The following is a 17,450-nucleotide window of genomic DNA, read 5'->3' as shown; positions in this document are numbered from 1 at the left end:
TAGACTTTGGTCAGTGTCAAGTCTGTCTCTCTCTGTCTAGTCCGTGTCTTAGTAAAGTGTGTTTTGTTTCCTGTTTTACTTTGAAGGTTCCTGTTCCCGTCTGATGTCAGTGTTCCGGCTTTGCTCTCCCTGTCTCGTTAGGTCTTATTTCTCCCAGCTGTGTAGCCATCAGAATTGTTGTCTGAAGACCAACATGGATACCCAGTGGATTTACTTTGCCAAACGGATCACCACGGCTCATCATCCAGGGTCCAGACACCCAGAGGCCCCAGAGTGCGAGAGCCCAAGGAGGACCACCGGAGGGGCATCCGTGCCACCCTCCTGGAAAGAGCTGAGGAGAGCCCCAGATGAGAGGTCACCCAGTAGCCACGGAGAAGAAGCCAGAGGGGGCTGCAGTGGCGTGCACGCCGGCTCTGCCAGCAGCCAGCTGTGCCAGAGTGAGCTGAGCCGCAGGCCCGGAGGCCTGAGGGCCCCTTTTGCCCCGGAAGAGGCCTGACCGAGCAACAGGCACCAGGCCCCGCCAAGAGTGTTTAATTTTTGCCCCAGAGAGCATCAAGTCCCAAATTAGTCCACGTCTGGGTCCTTTCTCATCCTCAATAAAAGCTACCGCTCGGAATCTTGGGATCATTTTTGATCAATCTCTGTCTTTTGACGCTCATATCAAGTCCTTGACCCGCTCCTGTTTTTTTCATCTAAGAAACATTGCCAAACTCAAGACTATTGTATCCAAAGGCGAATAGGAGATGCTTGTCCATGCTTTCATCTCCTCTCATTTAGATTACTGTAACGCACTCTTTTCTTGTCTGTCTAAGGCTTCCCTCAATCGCCTCCAAGTGGTCCAAAATGCCACAGCAAGGCTTTTATCCCACAGTCATAAATTCGCCCATATCACCCCTGTGTTAAAATACTTGCACTCGCTTCCGGTTGAGTATAGATATCAGTTTAAAATCCTCACTTTTACATTCATGTCCCTACAAGGTGAGGCTCCCAATTATATCAGAGCTTCTCCAACCCTACTCTCCAAACCGGATCCTTAGATGAACTGATAGTTGTCTTCTAACCATTCCACGGACCCGTTTGAAAACGAAGGGGGATCGCGCTTTTCAAGCCTTGACTCCAATATTATGGAACAGTTTACCTCGCCCACTACGCACCATCAACTCTGTAGCTACTTTTAAAAAACAGTTCAAAACACATTAGTTTAGACAGGCATTTAGGTAATATTCATGTGTAGCAAGCTGTTTTATTGGATGTGCTACTATACCCTATTTATATAGGGAGTGCAGAATTATTAGGCAAGTTGTATTTTTGAGGAATAATTTTATTATTGAACAACAACCATGTTCTCAATGAACCCAAAAAACTCATTAATATCAAAGCTGAATGTTTTTGGAAGTAATTTTTAGTTTGTTTTTAGTTTTAGCTATTTTAGGGGGATATCTGTGTGTGCAGGTGACTATTACTGTGCATAATTATTAGGCAACTTAACAAAAAACAAATATATACCCATTTCAATTATTTATTTTTACCAGTGAAACCAATATAACATCTCCACATTCACAAATATACATTTCTGACATTCAAAAACAAAACAAAAACAAATCAGCGACCAATATAGCCACCTTTCTTTGCAAGGACACTCAAAAGCCTGCCATCCATGGATTCTGTCAGTGTTTTGATCTGTTCACCATCAACATTGCGTGCAGCAGCAACCACAGCCTCCCAGACACTGTTCAGAGAGGTGTACTGTTTTCCCTCCTTGTAAATCTCACATTTGATGATGGACCACAGGTTCTCAATGGGGTTCAGATCAGGTGAACAAGGTGGCCATGTCATTAGTTTTTCTTCTTTTATACCCTTTCTTGCCAGCCACGCTGTGGAGTACTTGGACGCGTGTGATGGAGCATTGTCCTGCATGAAAATCATGTTTTCTTGAAGGATGCAGACTTCTTCCTGTACCACTGCTTGAAGAAGGTGTCTTCCAGAAACTGGCAGTAGGACTGGGAGTTGAGCTTGACTCCATCCTCAACCCGAAAAGGCCCCACAAGCTCATCTTTGATGATACCAGCCCAAACCAGTACTCCACCTCCACCTTGCTGGCGTCTGAGTCGGACTGGAGCTCTCTGCCCTTTACCAATCCAGCCACGGGCCCATCCATCTGGCCCATCAAGACTCACTCTCATTTCATCAGTCCATAAAACCTTAGAAAAACCAAAACCAGTCTTGAGATATTTCTTGGCCCAGTCTTGACGTTTCAGCTTGTGTGTCTTGTTCAGTGGTGGTCGTCTTTCAGCCTTTCTTACCTTGGCCATGTCTCTGAGTATTGCACACCTTGTGCTTTTGGGCACTCCAGTGATGTTGCAGCTCTGAAATATGGCCAAACTGGTGGCAAGTGGCATGTTGGCAGCTGCACGCTTGACTTTTCTCAGTTCATGGGCAGTTATTTTGCACCTTGGTTTTTCCACACGCTTCTTGCGACCCTGTTGACTATTTTGAATGAAACGCTTGATTGTTCGATGATCACGCTTCAGAAGCTTTGCAATTTTGAGACTGCTGCATCCCTCTGCAAGATATCTCACTATTTTTGACTTTTCTGAGCCTGTCAAGTCCTTCTTTTGACCCATTTTGGCAAAGGAAAGGACGTTGCCTAATAATTATGCACACCTGATATAGGGTGTTGATGTCATTAGACCACACCCCTTCTCATTACAGAGATGCACATCACCTAATATGCTTAATTGGTAGTAGGCTTTCGAGGATGATGTGGACAAAATACTCATTTGCCTAATAATTCTGCACTCCCTGTAGTGTTTTATTGTATCGATTGATATGCTTTTATTCCCATGTGAAGCACTTTGAAAAAAGTTCCAGTTTCAAAAAGCGCTATATAAATAAATGTTACTTACTTTACTAACTCTGCCTCTCTAAGATGCTCTTTTAATTTACTGACCTGTTGTTCCATTGTGAATAAAATATGGGTCATTACGTTGTTTGATCTCATTTTACAGTCCCAACGTTTTTGGAACTGTGGCTGTACAAGTCAAAGGCAAACCTCATGATTTATCTGTAAGTATTGGCTCAGTCAAATTATCGTCTTCTGTGAGTTAAAGTTAAAAGTGTTGGTATTGCACACTCCTGTGCGCACAATTTCAAATATCTAATTTCTGTATGTGAATAGTAACTAAAATATAATGACGGCTGAATGTCTGTGGATGTCCAATTTTGCAGAATTTGTCATTTTCCGAAGTGGTTTTAATGAAGAAAAAAGGACCTAATGAATAATAAAAACAAAATCCTTTGCAGAAAAGCTCTCATAAATAAACCATAATTTCTTAATTAAATGCATTTTATTCTGTCACAATTCTGGGATACATAATTTACATTTCTGAAGTCCCCATGCTATTTTGTTATACACCTTTCATTTAATATCTAGTTGTACATTTCACAGGTGGAGCTTGAATGTCAGTGATCTCTGTATTAACCCACAATTTCTGCAGCTTATTTACACTCACACAGGTTTAAGCCTTCAAGGCTAGACACAAATCAAGTTATTATAGGTTTCAGGGCTGTCTAGGTGTGTAAAATTAAAGATGAGAGGAAATGAATTATGTAAGTTAGCTTGTTTCACAGCTATTCTGCTCTGCATGTTGCTACATCTTAATTCTTTCCAGAGGCAATACTGGAATAATGGAATAACTCACACACCAACACACGCACACACCAATGCACACGAACAGCAGACAGTTTGGTAAAATCGGTTCACTGGTAACAGGAGGCTAATACAATAGGAGAGGATGTAAGGGATTACAGATTGTGTATGCAGATAATGCTGTTAGATGCTAGATAACAGGATGTCTCTGCCTAAATGTTCTGCTTTAGGCGAGAGGCACTGCGTTTTCTTTATATAGCACCAGAATCTGTCATGGCGACAGCTACTCCATCTTCTTCTTTCCTTTTTCTGTCTCTGTATCATTAGGGATGTGCATACCAACCTCTTCTAACCATCCTGCACCTGTTCATCAGCCATCACTATTGAGTTTCCCATTTCTGCTCATCATCTGTTCAAATCTAACTGGATCTGCTTTCTCAGCAATTCCTCGGTAGTAGTGGGTATTTTGAGGGCAGCCTGCATGTTTTATTACTACCTACCTGCTTCAGCCGGGTAAATTTGCTGGTGACTGTAACACTGCACTAGACCTATGGTAGTAAAGGTGTTTGTGAATCTGCTTTTGACTACAAAATCTGTTGTTCCGCCCCCAAGTTAAGTGCTTCGTGTTTTTATTTTGTTTTTTCATATAATCTGCATGCAGAAATCCAATTAACTTACTTACCTTCATGCTGTGTATGTGCATCATAAGCATGTGTGTCTTAGTGTGCACTCTGGTGTGCTCTTGAGACGGAGGCAGGTACGGGTAGTGAGATATTTGTGTCAGAAAGCAGGGAGATCAATAACATCCTGAAAAGAGAGCAACCTCAGGGATACAATTGCTCCACTTGAAGGGAAAGGAGAGTGGAATACAGAAACTATTGCCTATGTTTATCAAAACAGTGGATTTCAACAGGGGATAGCAATCTATTTTTCAGCACATTTGGTGAAAAAGATACAACACAAACATCTGAAATGTGTTGGGGGGTTTCACTCAAAAAGAAAATACACATTAAAAATATTTATATCAACAGAAGCATGTCAATTTGGCATAAACCTAACTTTTCTCTCAGTATTGCAAAGTCAGGAACAGGCAGGATCAGACAATAACTCACCACTGGAACCACTGGTCTTTCTTTTTCTTTACTTTGTGCAAAATCGAAACGATTGTTATGCTATTTCATTTTCCCTACTTTATGATTGTCTACAAATGAAAAATAATATAACATGTCATTGAAACATTCAGCAACCCTGGATCACATGTTAGTGGCTTTGAGTTCACCCATCTCATCCTTTAACCGGTTGCGTTCCCAGCCTTGGCGAATGCGCATGAGCGGACGGTTCACGCAGGGGAGGACGAGGACCAGCTTGAGCACCAGTGTTACCGAAGGAACAATTAGACAGAGCATGGAGTCCGGAGGAGTGTACCATTTATACGTAGATTTGCGAAGGAATTTATCCCAGGCATAAATGTAGCAATGTGCAGTGGAGAGAAAAAGAGTCAGGTAGCCCAGCGTCGACTGTGGGGAAAAAGAAACACACACACACACACACAATGGTAAAAATTAAAGATTAAATACAAAAGAGTTCAACAAGAAGACGATAAGCTTTCTGTTATCTGTTAAATAAACATGAAACTAGTGTTGAGTTTATTAAGTAGGTAATAAAAATTTTATTTCAAGCACTTTGTGATCAACATCACAAAGTGCTTTAAAATAAACTTACAGAGCATAAAAGCAAAAGTTAATCAAACACAAGTAAAAAATATGGGTTTAGCTTAGCTTAGCAAAAATACTGAAAATGTGTGGAACCTTTGTCCAAAGGTAGAAGGTTTTTTTAAAAAAGCAAATTAACTGGTGAGGTTTAGAGGCGCTCAGTTTTGTTGTGACAGTATTTTCTTTCTCCTTTTGTCATGCTACTCTAAGCTAGGATAAGTCAACTCTAGGCTGGTACGAGCAAATTTACCACACAGACAAACTAATGGTATCAACTGTCTCATCTAACTCTGTGGAAGAAAGAGAATGAGAATGAGCTATCTCCCAAATTACCAAACTATCCTTGGAAATGCTTTATGCTGAATTTAAGACTGACATGCACAGACGCAGACATAATAACAAACAACCTAGTGCATAATGTGCCTCCATTTCCATGTTTTAGCATTTGCAATAAGGGCAAACAGCAGAGAAAGCAAACAGTGCTATTGCTATGGCGCAGTAATAAACTGTGCCCCTGTGTGATGACGATAAGGGATCTTGCACCTACTTGCACCTTATTAAACCAGTGGAGAGCAAATATCATATTACACAGTGTCCTAGCATTTTTGGATATTTGCTTGTATTCAGGGCTTTATATTCCCATGTTGACAACAGTGATCACAACTAGAAGCAAAAAGTAAGCTTATGTAAGCATATTATTGTTATTTCATGTCTTATTTCATAACTCTCCTCACTAGATCATAAGAATTAGTTTGACTTTCACCTCCATCTCTGAGTACCATTCACTGTCTGAGGTCTATCTATGGACCTGACCTTTACACAAATGGGCCTGTGACCTGTATTAAAAATCTTCTCACTGGAGGATTATACCAGGTATCATAATTCTATTTAATGAATAACTTAACATTTAAAATCCTTGGCTAAAGTCTCTCTGTGTGCCTGTGTTAGGCGGCTAGTTAACTAGGCTCTAGGGAGACAAGTGCCAGTGACATATTGCTATATTGCTTTTACAACACTTTAATAACTGATAAAAATCTAAGAAGTTCTAAATGTAGATTATCTAGAAGGCTCTAAAATATGCCTTTACTGATATGAAACACGTGACTGATAAAGCATGAGAATTTAAAGGTGTGCATGAGAAAATGCACATTCACACACAGCACATACATGTGAAGGACTGTGCATTTTTATCTGCACTGACCTGAACAAAGCTGAACTCTCTCCAGCTGAGAGTGCCTCCAACAGAGGGCAAGGATGTTAGCCCCAGCAGGACAAAAAGAAAGAAGCCCAGGATTCCCAGTGCATATAATGAGTCAGTGCGCCATGCGCTGGTATTGTCAAAGTAAAGTGGAGTGGTAGTATTTTTCTTCACCTACAAGGAAGAGAGAAAAGTGGAGGGACTGTTATTGCAGTGAATGTTCTACATGTACATATAAGCTTTATTTAATATTTTTCTTTGTGCAGGATTGCAGAAACACTCCAATCAGTTTGCACCAGCCTGCTGCACTTTACCTCATTCAACACATTGGAGATGACTCTTTGTCTGTCAGAGTAGCGGGCAGGAATGATTAATGTGTAGATAGCATGGAGCAATGCAAAGCCTAGTGCAAGAAGACCCAACTGTTTCCTGCACAGCATCCAGCGATCTAGCCAATTGGGGAAACGCCTGGAACATAGGAAAATGAGTTAGGCACTTTACGCTGCAAAAATCATGCCCTTTTTTTTTTTTTACATTGTACCAGGAATGAAAATGTTTATGTTTGATGCCTGACCTGTACTTGGTCCCTCTGTAGAGCTGAAGGAACCCAGCTATAGCTCCAGGGAGGTAGCAGAGCGACAGCATAATGAGGGACACAACTGGAGTGATCTGACACATGGAAAATAAAAACACAATGAGAAATGTAAAATACCGTTTTACGAGCAACTAAACAAAGAGGAGCATATCTTTACCTTGTTGGCCAGGGATATCATTATGCGGTAGGAGATATCTTCATCATTTTCCACATATGCATAGATGATATCTCTAATGACCAAATACAAGAAAAAGAAGGCAGAGAGGCCGAAAGCCACGTACAAAGGCATCCTCCACTCTGGGAACAGCTGCAGAGGAAAGTCCTCCACCTCTTTAGCAGCTGACAGGGACCCTTTGTCCACAACAGTGAGGCCTAGTTTGGTGGCCATCTCTGCCACATCCCGTTTTGCTTCTCCATTGTTCCCACACAGGTACACCTAGGGCATAAATAGAAATAGTCTATAAATGTGTATTTCTCCAAAGGCATATAGAGCTTGTCACAAATATAAAAATTAAAATTTTTTAAAGGTTTGAAAAATTCTCACTAAGCTTTGCACTGCAGGTTTTATCAAAGACTCCTGAAACAGGAATAAATGATGCTTTTGTTGGGGGCTTTTCAGCCGGCAGTCTGGTTCTCTAATGAGTATTAAGGCAGCAGGACAGCATATGTGCGACTGATTCAAAAACCTACACCTTCTGCATTCATGTCTGCAGGCAGGAGAATTTTTACCAGTGCAACAGCACGGACCATTAATCTGTTCTTAGTCGTTTCTGACCAAAATGGAAGATGATGCGGTTTTAGCTGTCTGTGAAGTTTCATCGTGTCACTAATATTATCTTTTCTTTGCAGTTACAAACTGTATTAGTTGGTAAATTGATGAAAGCAGATTCTAAAATAATAATATGAATATTAACATTTATTAAAATTTTTCTCTCAACACTTTCTTATGATCTGTGTTTCTATTACTAATAGATGACTCACCTGATGCGAATATCTAGTGAATGACTGCACAGCTACACCTACATTGTGTGTCCACAGAATTACCCTTGTTTTATCTGTCACCCACCGCTCCTTCAGTTTTTTGGGAAGAAGCCCCTGAAAATGTATTACTAGGTAAGCACACGTGCCTACTTTATATACATATGCTGCTCAATATGTAATCCCATTCTAGATCACAGCATGGTGAAGCTTATTACTGCACTCACAGCTCTGTGATAAGACGATTAACTTGTTTGTAAAAGGCGAGAACTAACGAGAGCTAGAGAGTGTGTGACAGAGAGAGAGCAGTTTGACAGGCATATAGGAGAGTCAGTGGGATTGAGCAGTTTTCCCCAGGTGTGTGTGTGTAAGTGGACCGGGCAGCCAGCCATGTCTCCCTACATTACTGCACCAGTAACAGCAGGGGACAGCCGACAGACTAAATCTCCATCTGAATGTAAATGTGACAGAGCCACAGCCCCGCTGTGGATCTAATCAAATTGCTGGCTGGGGAATAGCACACACTTAAAAGCATGAGTGTGTGTGGATATATACTGTAACTACATATGCGCTGATAAAGAAACACACATTCAAACACACACACCCTCTTTTCTCTCACAGCTACCTGTTTTCAAAGAAATAGAACACTGCAGTGGTGTGTGTGTGTGTGTGTGTGTGTGTGTGTGTGTGTGTGTGTGTGTGTGTGTGTGTGTGTGTGTGTGTGTGTGTTTACGTGCACACGTATGGGGGCTTGTTTGTGTTGAAGAGGATTTGAGGCAGATTCAGGTTTGGTCTCCAGAGGTTCGAGCATGTTTGTGTTTCTCTTTGTAGCCGTGAAACGGAAGCTGCAATAAACACTGGTCTTTCAACTTTGTAAGATCATGAAGTGTGCTTGTTTGTGTATTTTTACAAGCGCTGCCCTCATTTTCTCTCGCATTGTTATGGTAAGACAGCAAAATCAATAATCAGCAGCAACAAAACTGAAATCAATTGCTTCCCTAAATTTTGCACGGCGTATGTTGAAGCAGTCTCCTGTTATTAAGCAGTTCAAGAGACATTTTTTCCCATCGTAAAACAGAAAATGCTGAAAGCAGATGTTATTTTGTAGTTTGTAGTTTCTCATGGTGATCAGATCAATTTAGTAATCTCCTCTTTCTGTTACTGCTTTGTTTGTATCTTTATTCTTGTCAGCCATAGCCTTCCTTAAGGCTCAGAAGCTTCCTGACTTTGTTTTGTCTTAAGCCAGCTGACATCTTTTTAACAGATCCCTTACTTCTACTCTTGTCTTACCTGTCTTCCTGCTAGAAGTCCATTCTGCAGGGCCCAGGTGGACAGGGTGTTAAGGCCTTTAACAACGGCTGCTTTAGGGACCAGCCTAGAGAACACACAGAAAGGACTTTAGTTGCTATTGTTTCTTTTACAAAGACGCCCAGGGGAAAGAAAAAGTCTCAAAACGATGAGAATCAATGTTTCCACTTCAACCGAATGGATACACAGCAGGCTCACCTGTCAAGGGAGCTGCAACCACTTGATTTGTTTCACTTCTTTAGGATTCAGTTTAGAGTTTTGATCTCTCATTTTCCAAGAGGTCTTTAGGAGCATTTTTCCACAACAATGTCATTCTCACATAGATTTGTAATAGGCACAGTTGCAATGAAAGAAAAAGATATCTTTGACAACAAATAAAGATTGAACAAAAAAAGGTTAGGCTCCCTTGGTGAACAGAAGGAATGACTTGCATGCACAGTGTATTCATGAATGAGAGACTCTTTTTCTTTTCCATACTTTTGAGGGCGTATGTTACCTCTGCAAGTAGACGGCATTTGCTTCCATGTACATGTCTTTCTTCAAGTTGTTACTGAGGTCCACCAGCACCTTGAAATAAATCCATCAGCATTGATTGAGTAGAGAGAAAAAATAAAGTAGTTAGAATATTTGTCATTTATTTCATGCACATCCTTTTACAAAAATCATGTGAATGATTCCGTTAAGATGTGAACAGCAGAAAACACTGACATTACACACACATAAGGTGTGACTGGATAACGTTGTGTTTTTGTGTAGCACCTCTTGTCCACTCTCCTCACTCTGTGTATTCATTTCCCATGATTACATGTCAGTAGCCTCTGGTTCTTTCTCCTGTATTTTATGCTTTCTCCTCTCTCCGTACCTTTCTGGAGATGTGTCTCGATCCATAGCTGCTTGGTTTTGACCTGTGGTTACTGTCCCTGCAAACCTGCTCACTGTTTGTTATTTTTCAAGTGCTCTTTTTTTTTTTCTCTCCACTCTCCTGTCACCCCCGACCGTTTCAGACAGACAGCCCCTCAGCCTGAATTTGGTTCAATCAGAGGTTCTTCCTCAAGAAGGATTTGTTCAGTGTCTTTCTGTAATACTGTAAGGTCTAGAGCCAACTAAACCGCCCTCAGATAACGTCACAACAACAAATAATAAATTACTAATAATTTTGTCTCTGATTTGCTTTCCTTAAAAGTTTTTGTTTCCACTTCAAATATTTCTAAATAATGGGCCATTTTGATCTGCTTGTGTTTTTAATTTCCTGAGTTATTTTTGTTTATCATGGGCTAAAATGTAATATTCCCACATGTAACTTGGCCATTGTTTTAAAATGAGAATAGTTATTATTAGTAGTAGTAGTATTACACTGTGCTGTTGCATGGCATTAGTTGTTGTTAAGATTTAATCCTTAATTCATGCTGCAAATAAAAGTTACAAAGTAGCATAATCATCTTAGCAGGATTTAATTGATAAAACAATGCAAACCTAAAAGTAATCGTTTTTTCATGTCTTTTGATCTGTAACAGAACTAAAGTAATGCTAATATTTAATGTTTTCTTAACAATTCAGAACATTTACTGAGGAAAATGTTGTGGTTAATGTCTTGAGGACAAACTGTTCCACAATCCAACTGAGTGCAGAGGTGTCAGAAGATGTTCAAGCGAAGTAATAAACTTCCGAGATCTTGAGATTATTTTATTTTAAAAAAAAAATTTCACAAATCACTGTCAAGGATTACCTACATACGCATACAAAAGCCCATTTTCAGACGTCCTCTCTCCTGTCTTACGGCGGCACTTTGCTTTATCCAGTGTGAATGTGTTTAAAGTTTTTTGAGACTGTAATTGAAGCTACGCAGGCTCAGATTGACCAATGTATTGCTTCTTTAATCAGCTGTGCTAACACCAGTTAGACCTTTAACATAATGAACTTGCATTAGGTAATGCTGTTATCAAAATGAGTTACAATTAATCAGTCATTGATTGTCAGACCCATGATTTAGATAACATGTGTCTAAAAATTATTTCCTTGATATATGAATGACACAGCAGTTAATATTTATATGTTCTCTCAAATAACATGAATTATTGCTGACAAATCGCCATGATAATTCCGTGAAAATGTCATTTTTAAACTCTTGCTATCATGTTTCACATGTGGGAACAAATGTAATAACCTATGTGTACACAATATGTTAAATATTGTTTCCAGGCCAGCTGGAAAATGAAAATGTAGAAATGTTTATTCACAGAAAGAAAGAGAAAAAAAAAGAGTTTAAAGGTGTTTAAAGATTTAAAGGTGTATCTTTTTTATTCCAATTTTAACTTTGGACTAACCTTTCTTTCAAGTTGAGGTGCCATCTTCTCCAGAAATTCATAGTGTTCTCTGTGAACACAAACGAAGATCATCTTGGCAGACCGGGCTGATTCTTCATGGGTCATCACCTCCGCAAAACAAAGGACAGAACATGTTTGAGATACGTACAGTAATGTTTCTAAATTTAAAAACTCTATTCAGTTCAATATAATGCCATAAGTCATACCTGAGCTCCCTCAGGCAAGGGGCCACAGCTGTGAGGTCTGCGGCTGCCATACACCACCCTGTAGCCGGATTGGAGCAGACACAGGCCCAGAGAGCGTCCTAAGTCCCCAGTCCCAAAGATACACATCAGCTCAGGCTCAGGGCCATCTCCCGATGCCAGTGGATGCAGCATCGCACCTTCTGTCTTCATGTTCTCTGATATTTCTTTTTCCACACTTATGATCACACACTGAGATTGGATGGTCAGTTTTAGCTGTGTATTTATAATGTTTTGGAATCTGACCTATACACTGCCTCTCCCACTTTGTGCGTGATTCTTCTTTTAACCTCTGTGTGACATAAGTGTGTGTAATGAAGTTATTATAGCTGTTTATTACATCTGCAATCAACATCTGAAATTGCATGTGTTGGAATGCAATATAACTCATATCTGTGTTTTGTTTTTTTCGCAATGTGAGTCAGCATTTTATCCATGATTTCTTTTGGATGTATATTTAGTTTATTTTTATATTGCTTGTGCTCATCAGCTATTGGCTGATAGAGCAAGACTTTGAACTCTAAATTAACTGTATGGGGAGCCATCTGCACTCTGCAGCAGTAACATTAACCTCAGATTCGCACTTTTTTAACATTTTATTATTCTTAGAAACGCCGACTGCTTCATCTACCTAGTTCAGCCAGAATTTGACTTTTACATTTGGTAATAATAAAAAAAATCTTTTGCTGCTGCTTTCCAGTGCTGCCTTATTCTATTTCTTCTGTTTCCACTCTAGACATGATGCCATGTGGGAAATCCCGGCCCACAGATTCATTATCATTTCAAAACCCGCTGTTCCAACCAAACAACCGGGAAGAGAATTTCTGCAAATTTAGTGTTCATGTCCCCATGGCTTAAACATCTGCAAAGTTGTGACACAAACAGACTCAGTAGAGCAGAAATGAAGCTTGGCACATATGTAAGTGTTTTGCGTGTGGCTGCTTTGCTTTGTATGAATGCATGGGTCTGTTCGCAACTGTCAGTTGGTGTATATATGTGTGTGTGGTCGAGCGTGTGTGTGTGTATCTGTGCACTGAAATGGGTCAGGAGGATCGGAGCTGAACAGAGTCCCAGCTGTGATGTGAGGTACCAGGGGAGTTGGCTTTGTGTAGACAGAATGACTACCTGGCTATAGAAATGACACACAGCATCACATCAACTTTAACTATTTGCACAAAAATATACTCATCTCCATAAAAGCAGCCTCATTCAAATAACAATATACATACATATAGCCAGAAATATTTATGGCAGACAAGCAGCCTGTTACCTCAGGAGCTTTTACACTCAAGTCCATAACCAAAGCGTTAATGTCTACCAGGGGGTATATCGCAGCAAAATGAGAAATCATTTTATGCCTAACCTTTAAGGCATCCATTCACTTGTAGCACTGTTAGAATAGACCTGATAGCAGATTCACTCCAATGACTCATTTACTAGCTCTGCCTCCAGGACAACTCTCTTTTCACGTCCTCTTCTTTCTTTCTTTTTCTCTTTGCATCACCACTTAGCCCTCTCCTCCAAAGTCTGCGTTCTTTCTGTGCACTCAGTTCCTAGTGCTCTCCCACCTCTTAGCCAAGCTTTCTCTAACTTAATAATTATTGAACCCACCGAGTAAATTAAACCTACGTTGGCTTTAATTATGCTGTCCAAGGCCATGACTGTCTATCCGAGAAAGTTAGGTAACCTTCAAGGATAGTTCTTCCCACCTAACGTGATCAGTTTAAGTTTTTCCCACAACTCTTTCAAGTAAGTATTTCATCATTAGTGACTGTAAATAGCTCTTGATATGTTTGTCTATATATGTGGTTGATTTGCCTATTCATGTTTTATAGATTCCAGAAAAGTGTGAAATTCTCACGTGTCATTCACACGGGGCAGCAAATATGTCCCTGGAATAGAAGAAGAGAAACAGAGCTGAAAGAATTCATCACTTTATACTCTTTTGAAGTGACTAAGCAAAGACAGTTAGTGGCAATGTTGCCAAGTCCGTAATTTCCCACAGAACTGGGCTACTTTTGAAGTCTTGCCACAGGGTGAATTTATGGTCCACTTGTTGGGTAGACCTAATTTGCATGAAAATTACACGAATATCTATAAATAACCACACATAAGTTACATGAAACAATGAATTCATACTCAGACCCTGCTAAATCAACCGCAGATCAGATCAACATGTAAACAATTCCAGCTACATTCAACCACGCACAGTATGCCATAATTGCCGCACAGTGTGGGCACTAAGCTAGTTTTGTCACAGTCGTGTCTAAGGAAGGGAAATGAAAGAATTAAGCAATTCCAATTGTATTATTGATATCAGTTATCAGTTTGATTACTTATTGATTTTCTTATAGATTCTCAATGAGTTCTCTCACTTTGAGAGTGACCATCAAGCAGCAGATCAAACACATTTGTGCAAATGAATTGCATAATGTGGGTCTTCGCAGCCAGCAGCGGGGAGTTGGCGAAGCCAGCTCGCACTGGCATCTGCAGGAAGAAGACGTGACTGAAGAGGAATTCGCTGTCGTCCTAGGAAGGACAGCATGGGTGGGGGGATGCCGGAAAACGGTTATCACAGGACGGTTGGACAGCGGATCCAGCAAGGCCACCACGTGTTGGTATTTCATGTCGTCAGCTGAAAAGCCACGGGGAGCAAACTGAGCTTCAATGTGCACGAACCACGAAGGAGGGTCATGAAGCCAAAAATCCAGCAGCTTAACTGCCACAGCAAAAATTTAAACGTGCAGCTCTGTAATCACTTTCGACATAAATGAAGACAGAAAACTGAAGTTGGGCTAGCTGGTATATAATGATGTGCTGCGTGGTGGCTGGCTACACAGCTATGGTTAGCACAACATAAACACAGTGAAGCTTGAGGATGAACGCTAAGGTTTTTCCACTCAATAAAAGTTAACCTGAGAGTTCCCGATGATTAGGGACAAATGTAATTGCATGGCAGGATGCTGTAAACGGACCAAACTTCAGTCAGGAGAACAACTGCAATACAAGGTTAGTCATTAATATACTGCTGCATGGGCTGGGCCATAGGTACATTGTAAGGTTTTAAAAACTGAGCTTTAAAAATGAAAACTGATGATAACAACCGAGAGAAGTCGACAGTGGTCACTGACTTTTTTTTTGGGGGGGGGGGTTCACATTAAATAAAACAAAATTCAAAGCATTAAACAGGTTAAAAACACAACAGCCTTAATAAATGCAGAGTAGTTTGTATCCGGAAGCAGGGTTCATACGTCATCACTTAAAGATTGGATATCCCAACTGCTGTGGATGTTTTAATGCAGTGCAGTTGTTATTATTAAAACTTGCCACATCCTGTTTATGACAGTTACAATAAACACTGTTCCTTAGTTTGGAACTACAGTGGATACTCATATTACTCACTCATCCATCGCACATTAGCCATGGACATCTGGATTAGAACTCCAAAATTCAAAACCTAAACCATACAAACTCACATTGCTGCTGAGTCTCACTGATATGATGAAATGTCTCAGACATCCATTGGAAGCAGTTAAACTAAACTGTTGTATTGTCTCTGTTGTATGACAAAGCAAGCACACGTAAACTTTTAATTGCATTTTTAAGGACAGTCTTTCTGCTGCAGACAGATTTTCTAACCATGTGAGTATTTTGTGCTTTTTCAAAAACATCTTGCAACATTTAACCGTAATGCGCTCTGGGACATGTTTACATCGAGCATATGCTGAGCCTTCAATTTATAAATGTCAGGGTGGAGTTGCAAATTACAGCACACGTGAGAAAGCACACTCAGATTCTTCCAGTGTTATCTGTCACTCTGCAGTGCATTAAAAACATGCGTATAATAGTGAGCGTTGAACATTTGTTTTGCCAGCTTAATGGACAAAAATAAAGAATTCACATTTGCAAGCAAGAGTGAATGGCTGTGGTGGGAATTACTTGAGATTACAGCTGTTTCCAGGCGTCATGAGGCACGCACAATGAGGGGCAGTTGTTAAAGACAGTTTTCAGTGAGAGTGCGCCTATTATACATAGTGCCATGGTGTTACAATGCGCAGAGAACAGCCTGTAAGATAGATGAGTTCTAAGAGATTTCTGTTATGGCAATGCATTACATATGAGATTCATATTGAGGCTCTGACTGAGCTCAGGTTTTGAGGTTGAAAAAGCAGTGGAAAAAAAGTGGTAGGAAGACAGACACACACTGGCTATACGATGAGACACAAAGACAGAAACATAGGGAGCATAGCAGAGAGACTCAGGCACAGAAAGAAAGACACCAAGAAGAAGAAATTGAAAAAAATTGTGTTTCAGTAGAACAAAGATGCTTGTTACAACCAGTTTCCCATAAGTATTCCCAGAAATATTCTATAAATATTCCATTACCAGCTTTCCAGACAGAAACACTTGGGATGTTCATTATGAAACACTTAGAGTAGGTTTAAGGAGAATAAGAAACACTTTGAATGAAAGTGCACCCTATTTTTTTTTAGATGTTTGTCTTTGATGAAGTTGCTGCTTTAGGGCTGTTGAGATAAATGAATAGTGCGTGTCCTTTTGTATAGCATGTACACATATGGTGTGGGTGTTCTGTTATGGGTTATGTTTGTCTGTCCAGCTCAACATGTTCACTGGTGTAAAGAAATGTTCATGTGTGTAAATTTATAGTCAATATTCCATTTTTATCATGTCTACAACAGGCCTACATGCATTATAGAAGCATCTCAACTCGGAGAGCCTCATCCCCTATCTCTGCTTTAACAGGATGAGCCCTGACTGTATGTTTGATGTTCAGAATCTTATCTGGCAAGCCAAGCGTCAGAAATCAGAGGCTGGGAGGAGCTGCATGAAACTGCAGATTTAGAGATTTTCCTCTTTCGTCCGGCACACATCGCTGCTGAATTATATGGCCTTGGTTATTTCAGAACTCAGGCTTTTTAAGAACAGAGGGGACTGGGACACTTTGAAAATATCTCCAGAAAGACAATGCTTGCATGGGATTGTCTTATCCTCTCCTTGGATAGCAAGCTTTGATAATCTTTTTGCCTCGTTTAACTTCTTTTCCTCCCCTCCACCCTGCGCCGTTCTTTGTGTGATCCAAGATAGAAGAAATTGAACAGTCTTTTTCGGTTTACATGCTGAAAAGGTTGAGATTAAGATCTCCAATGTATCTGTGTCATTCTACATAGTCATATCTCCACAAACAGCTGTGGTCTGCAAATAGCATGCATCCCCACTGTTCGTCCTTTGTGGCTGAAGGGAAATCGACAGCCCATTATGAGGCTGAGATAGGCCTAAAGAATTTTTCGCCTCATCTCCTCAGCCATACCTCCAGTCAAGTGAAAGAGCTGACAAGGTAGGAAAAAGCTGACACGGAAGTCTAATTCTGTAATGATGAAAACCTCATAGTCATCAGAGGTGCAGGTTCCCTACTCTGTATTTTT

The 17,450-nt window shown here is 40.3% G+C and overlaps 1 protein-coding gene across 1 annotated transcript; it reads right to left on the bottom strand.

Moving 5' to 3' along the window:
- Positions 1 to 4,275: 4,275 nt before the first annotated feature.
- On the bottom strand, positions 4,276 to 14,158 carry LOC113032289 (metalloreductase STEAP4-like). Its single transcript, XM_026185115.2, has 9 exons — positions 11,971 to 14,158; positions 11,765 to 11,872; positions 9,937 to 10,007; positions 9,423 to 9,507; positions 7,312 to 7,590; positions 7,134 to 7,228; positions 6,874 to 7,027; positions 6,563 to 6,733; positions 4,276 to 5,166 (listed from the first exon to the last, which is right to left on the bottom strand). Exons 1-9 carry the CDS (start codon positions 12,157 to 12,159, stop codon positions 4,903 to 4,905), a joined length of 1,416 nt encoding a protein of 471 aa, XP_026040900.1. The 5' UTR covers positions 12,160 to 14,158; the 3' UTR covers positions 4,276 to 4,902.
- Positions 14,159 to 17,450: the final 3,292 nt, after the last annotated feature.

This window comes from Astatotilapia calliptera, chromosome 11 (genome assembly GCF_964374335.1).
Source record: "Astatotilapia calliptera chromosome 11, fAstCal68.1, whole genome shotgun sequence".
In the NCBI taxonomy this organism is placed as follows: domain Eukaryota; kingdom Metazoa; phylum Chordata; class Actinopteri; order Cichliformes; family Cichlidae; genus Astatotilapia; species Astatotilapia calliptera.
This window is presented reverse-complemented; position numbering and strand designations above follow the sequence as displayed.

Bases quoted from the DNA above. Each gene is read 5' to 3' on its own strand.
- LOC113032289 (XM_026185115.2), bottom strand. From the start codon at position 12,159: ATGAAGACAGAAGGTGCGATGCTGCATCCACTGGCATCGGGAGATGGC. The intron at 11,873-11,970 runs GTATGACTTATG...TGTTTTGCGGAG, and splicing joins CCTTGCCTGAGGGAGCTCAG to GTGATGACCCATGAAGAATC. The intron at 10,008-11,764 runs GTTAGTCCAAAG...ATTTATTTCAAG, and splicing joins CACCTCAACTTGAAAGAAAG to GTGCTGGTGGACCTCAGTAA.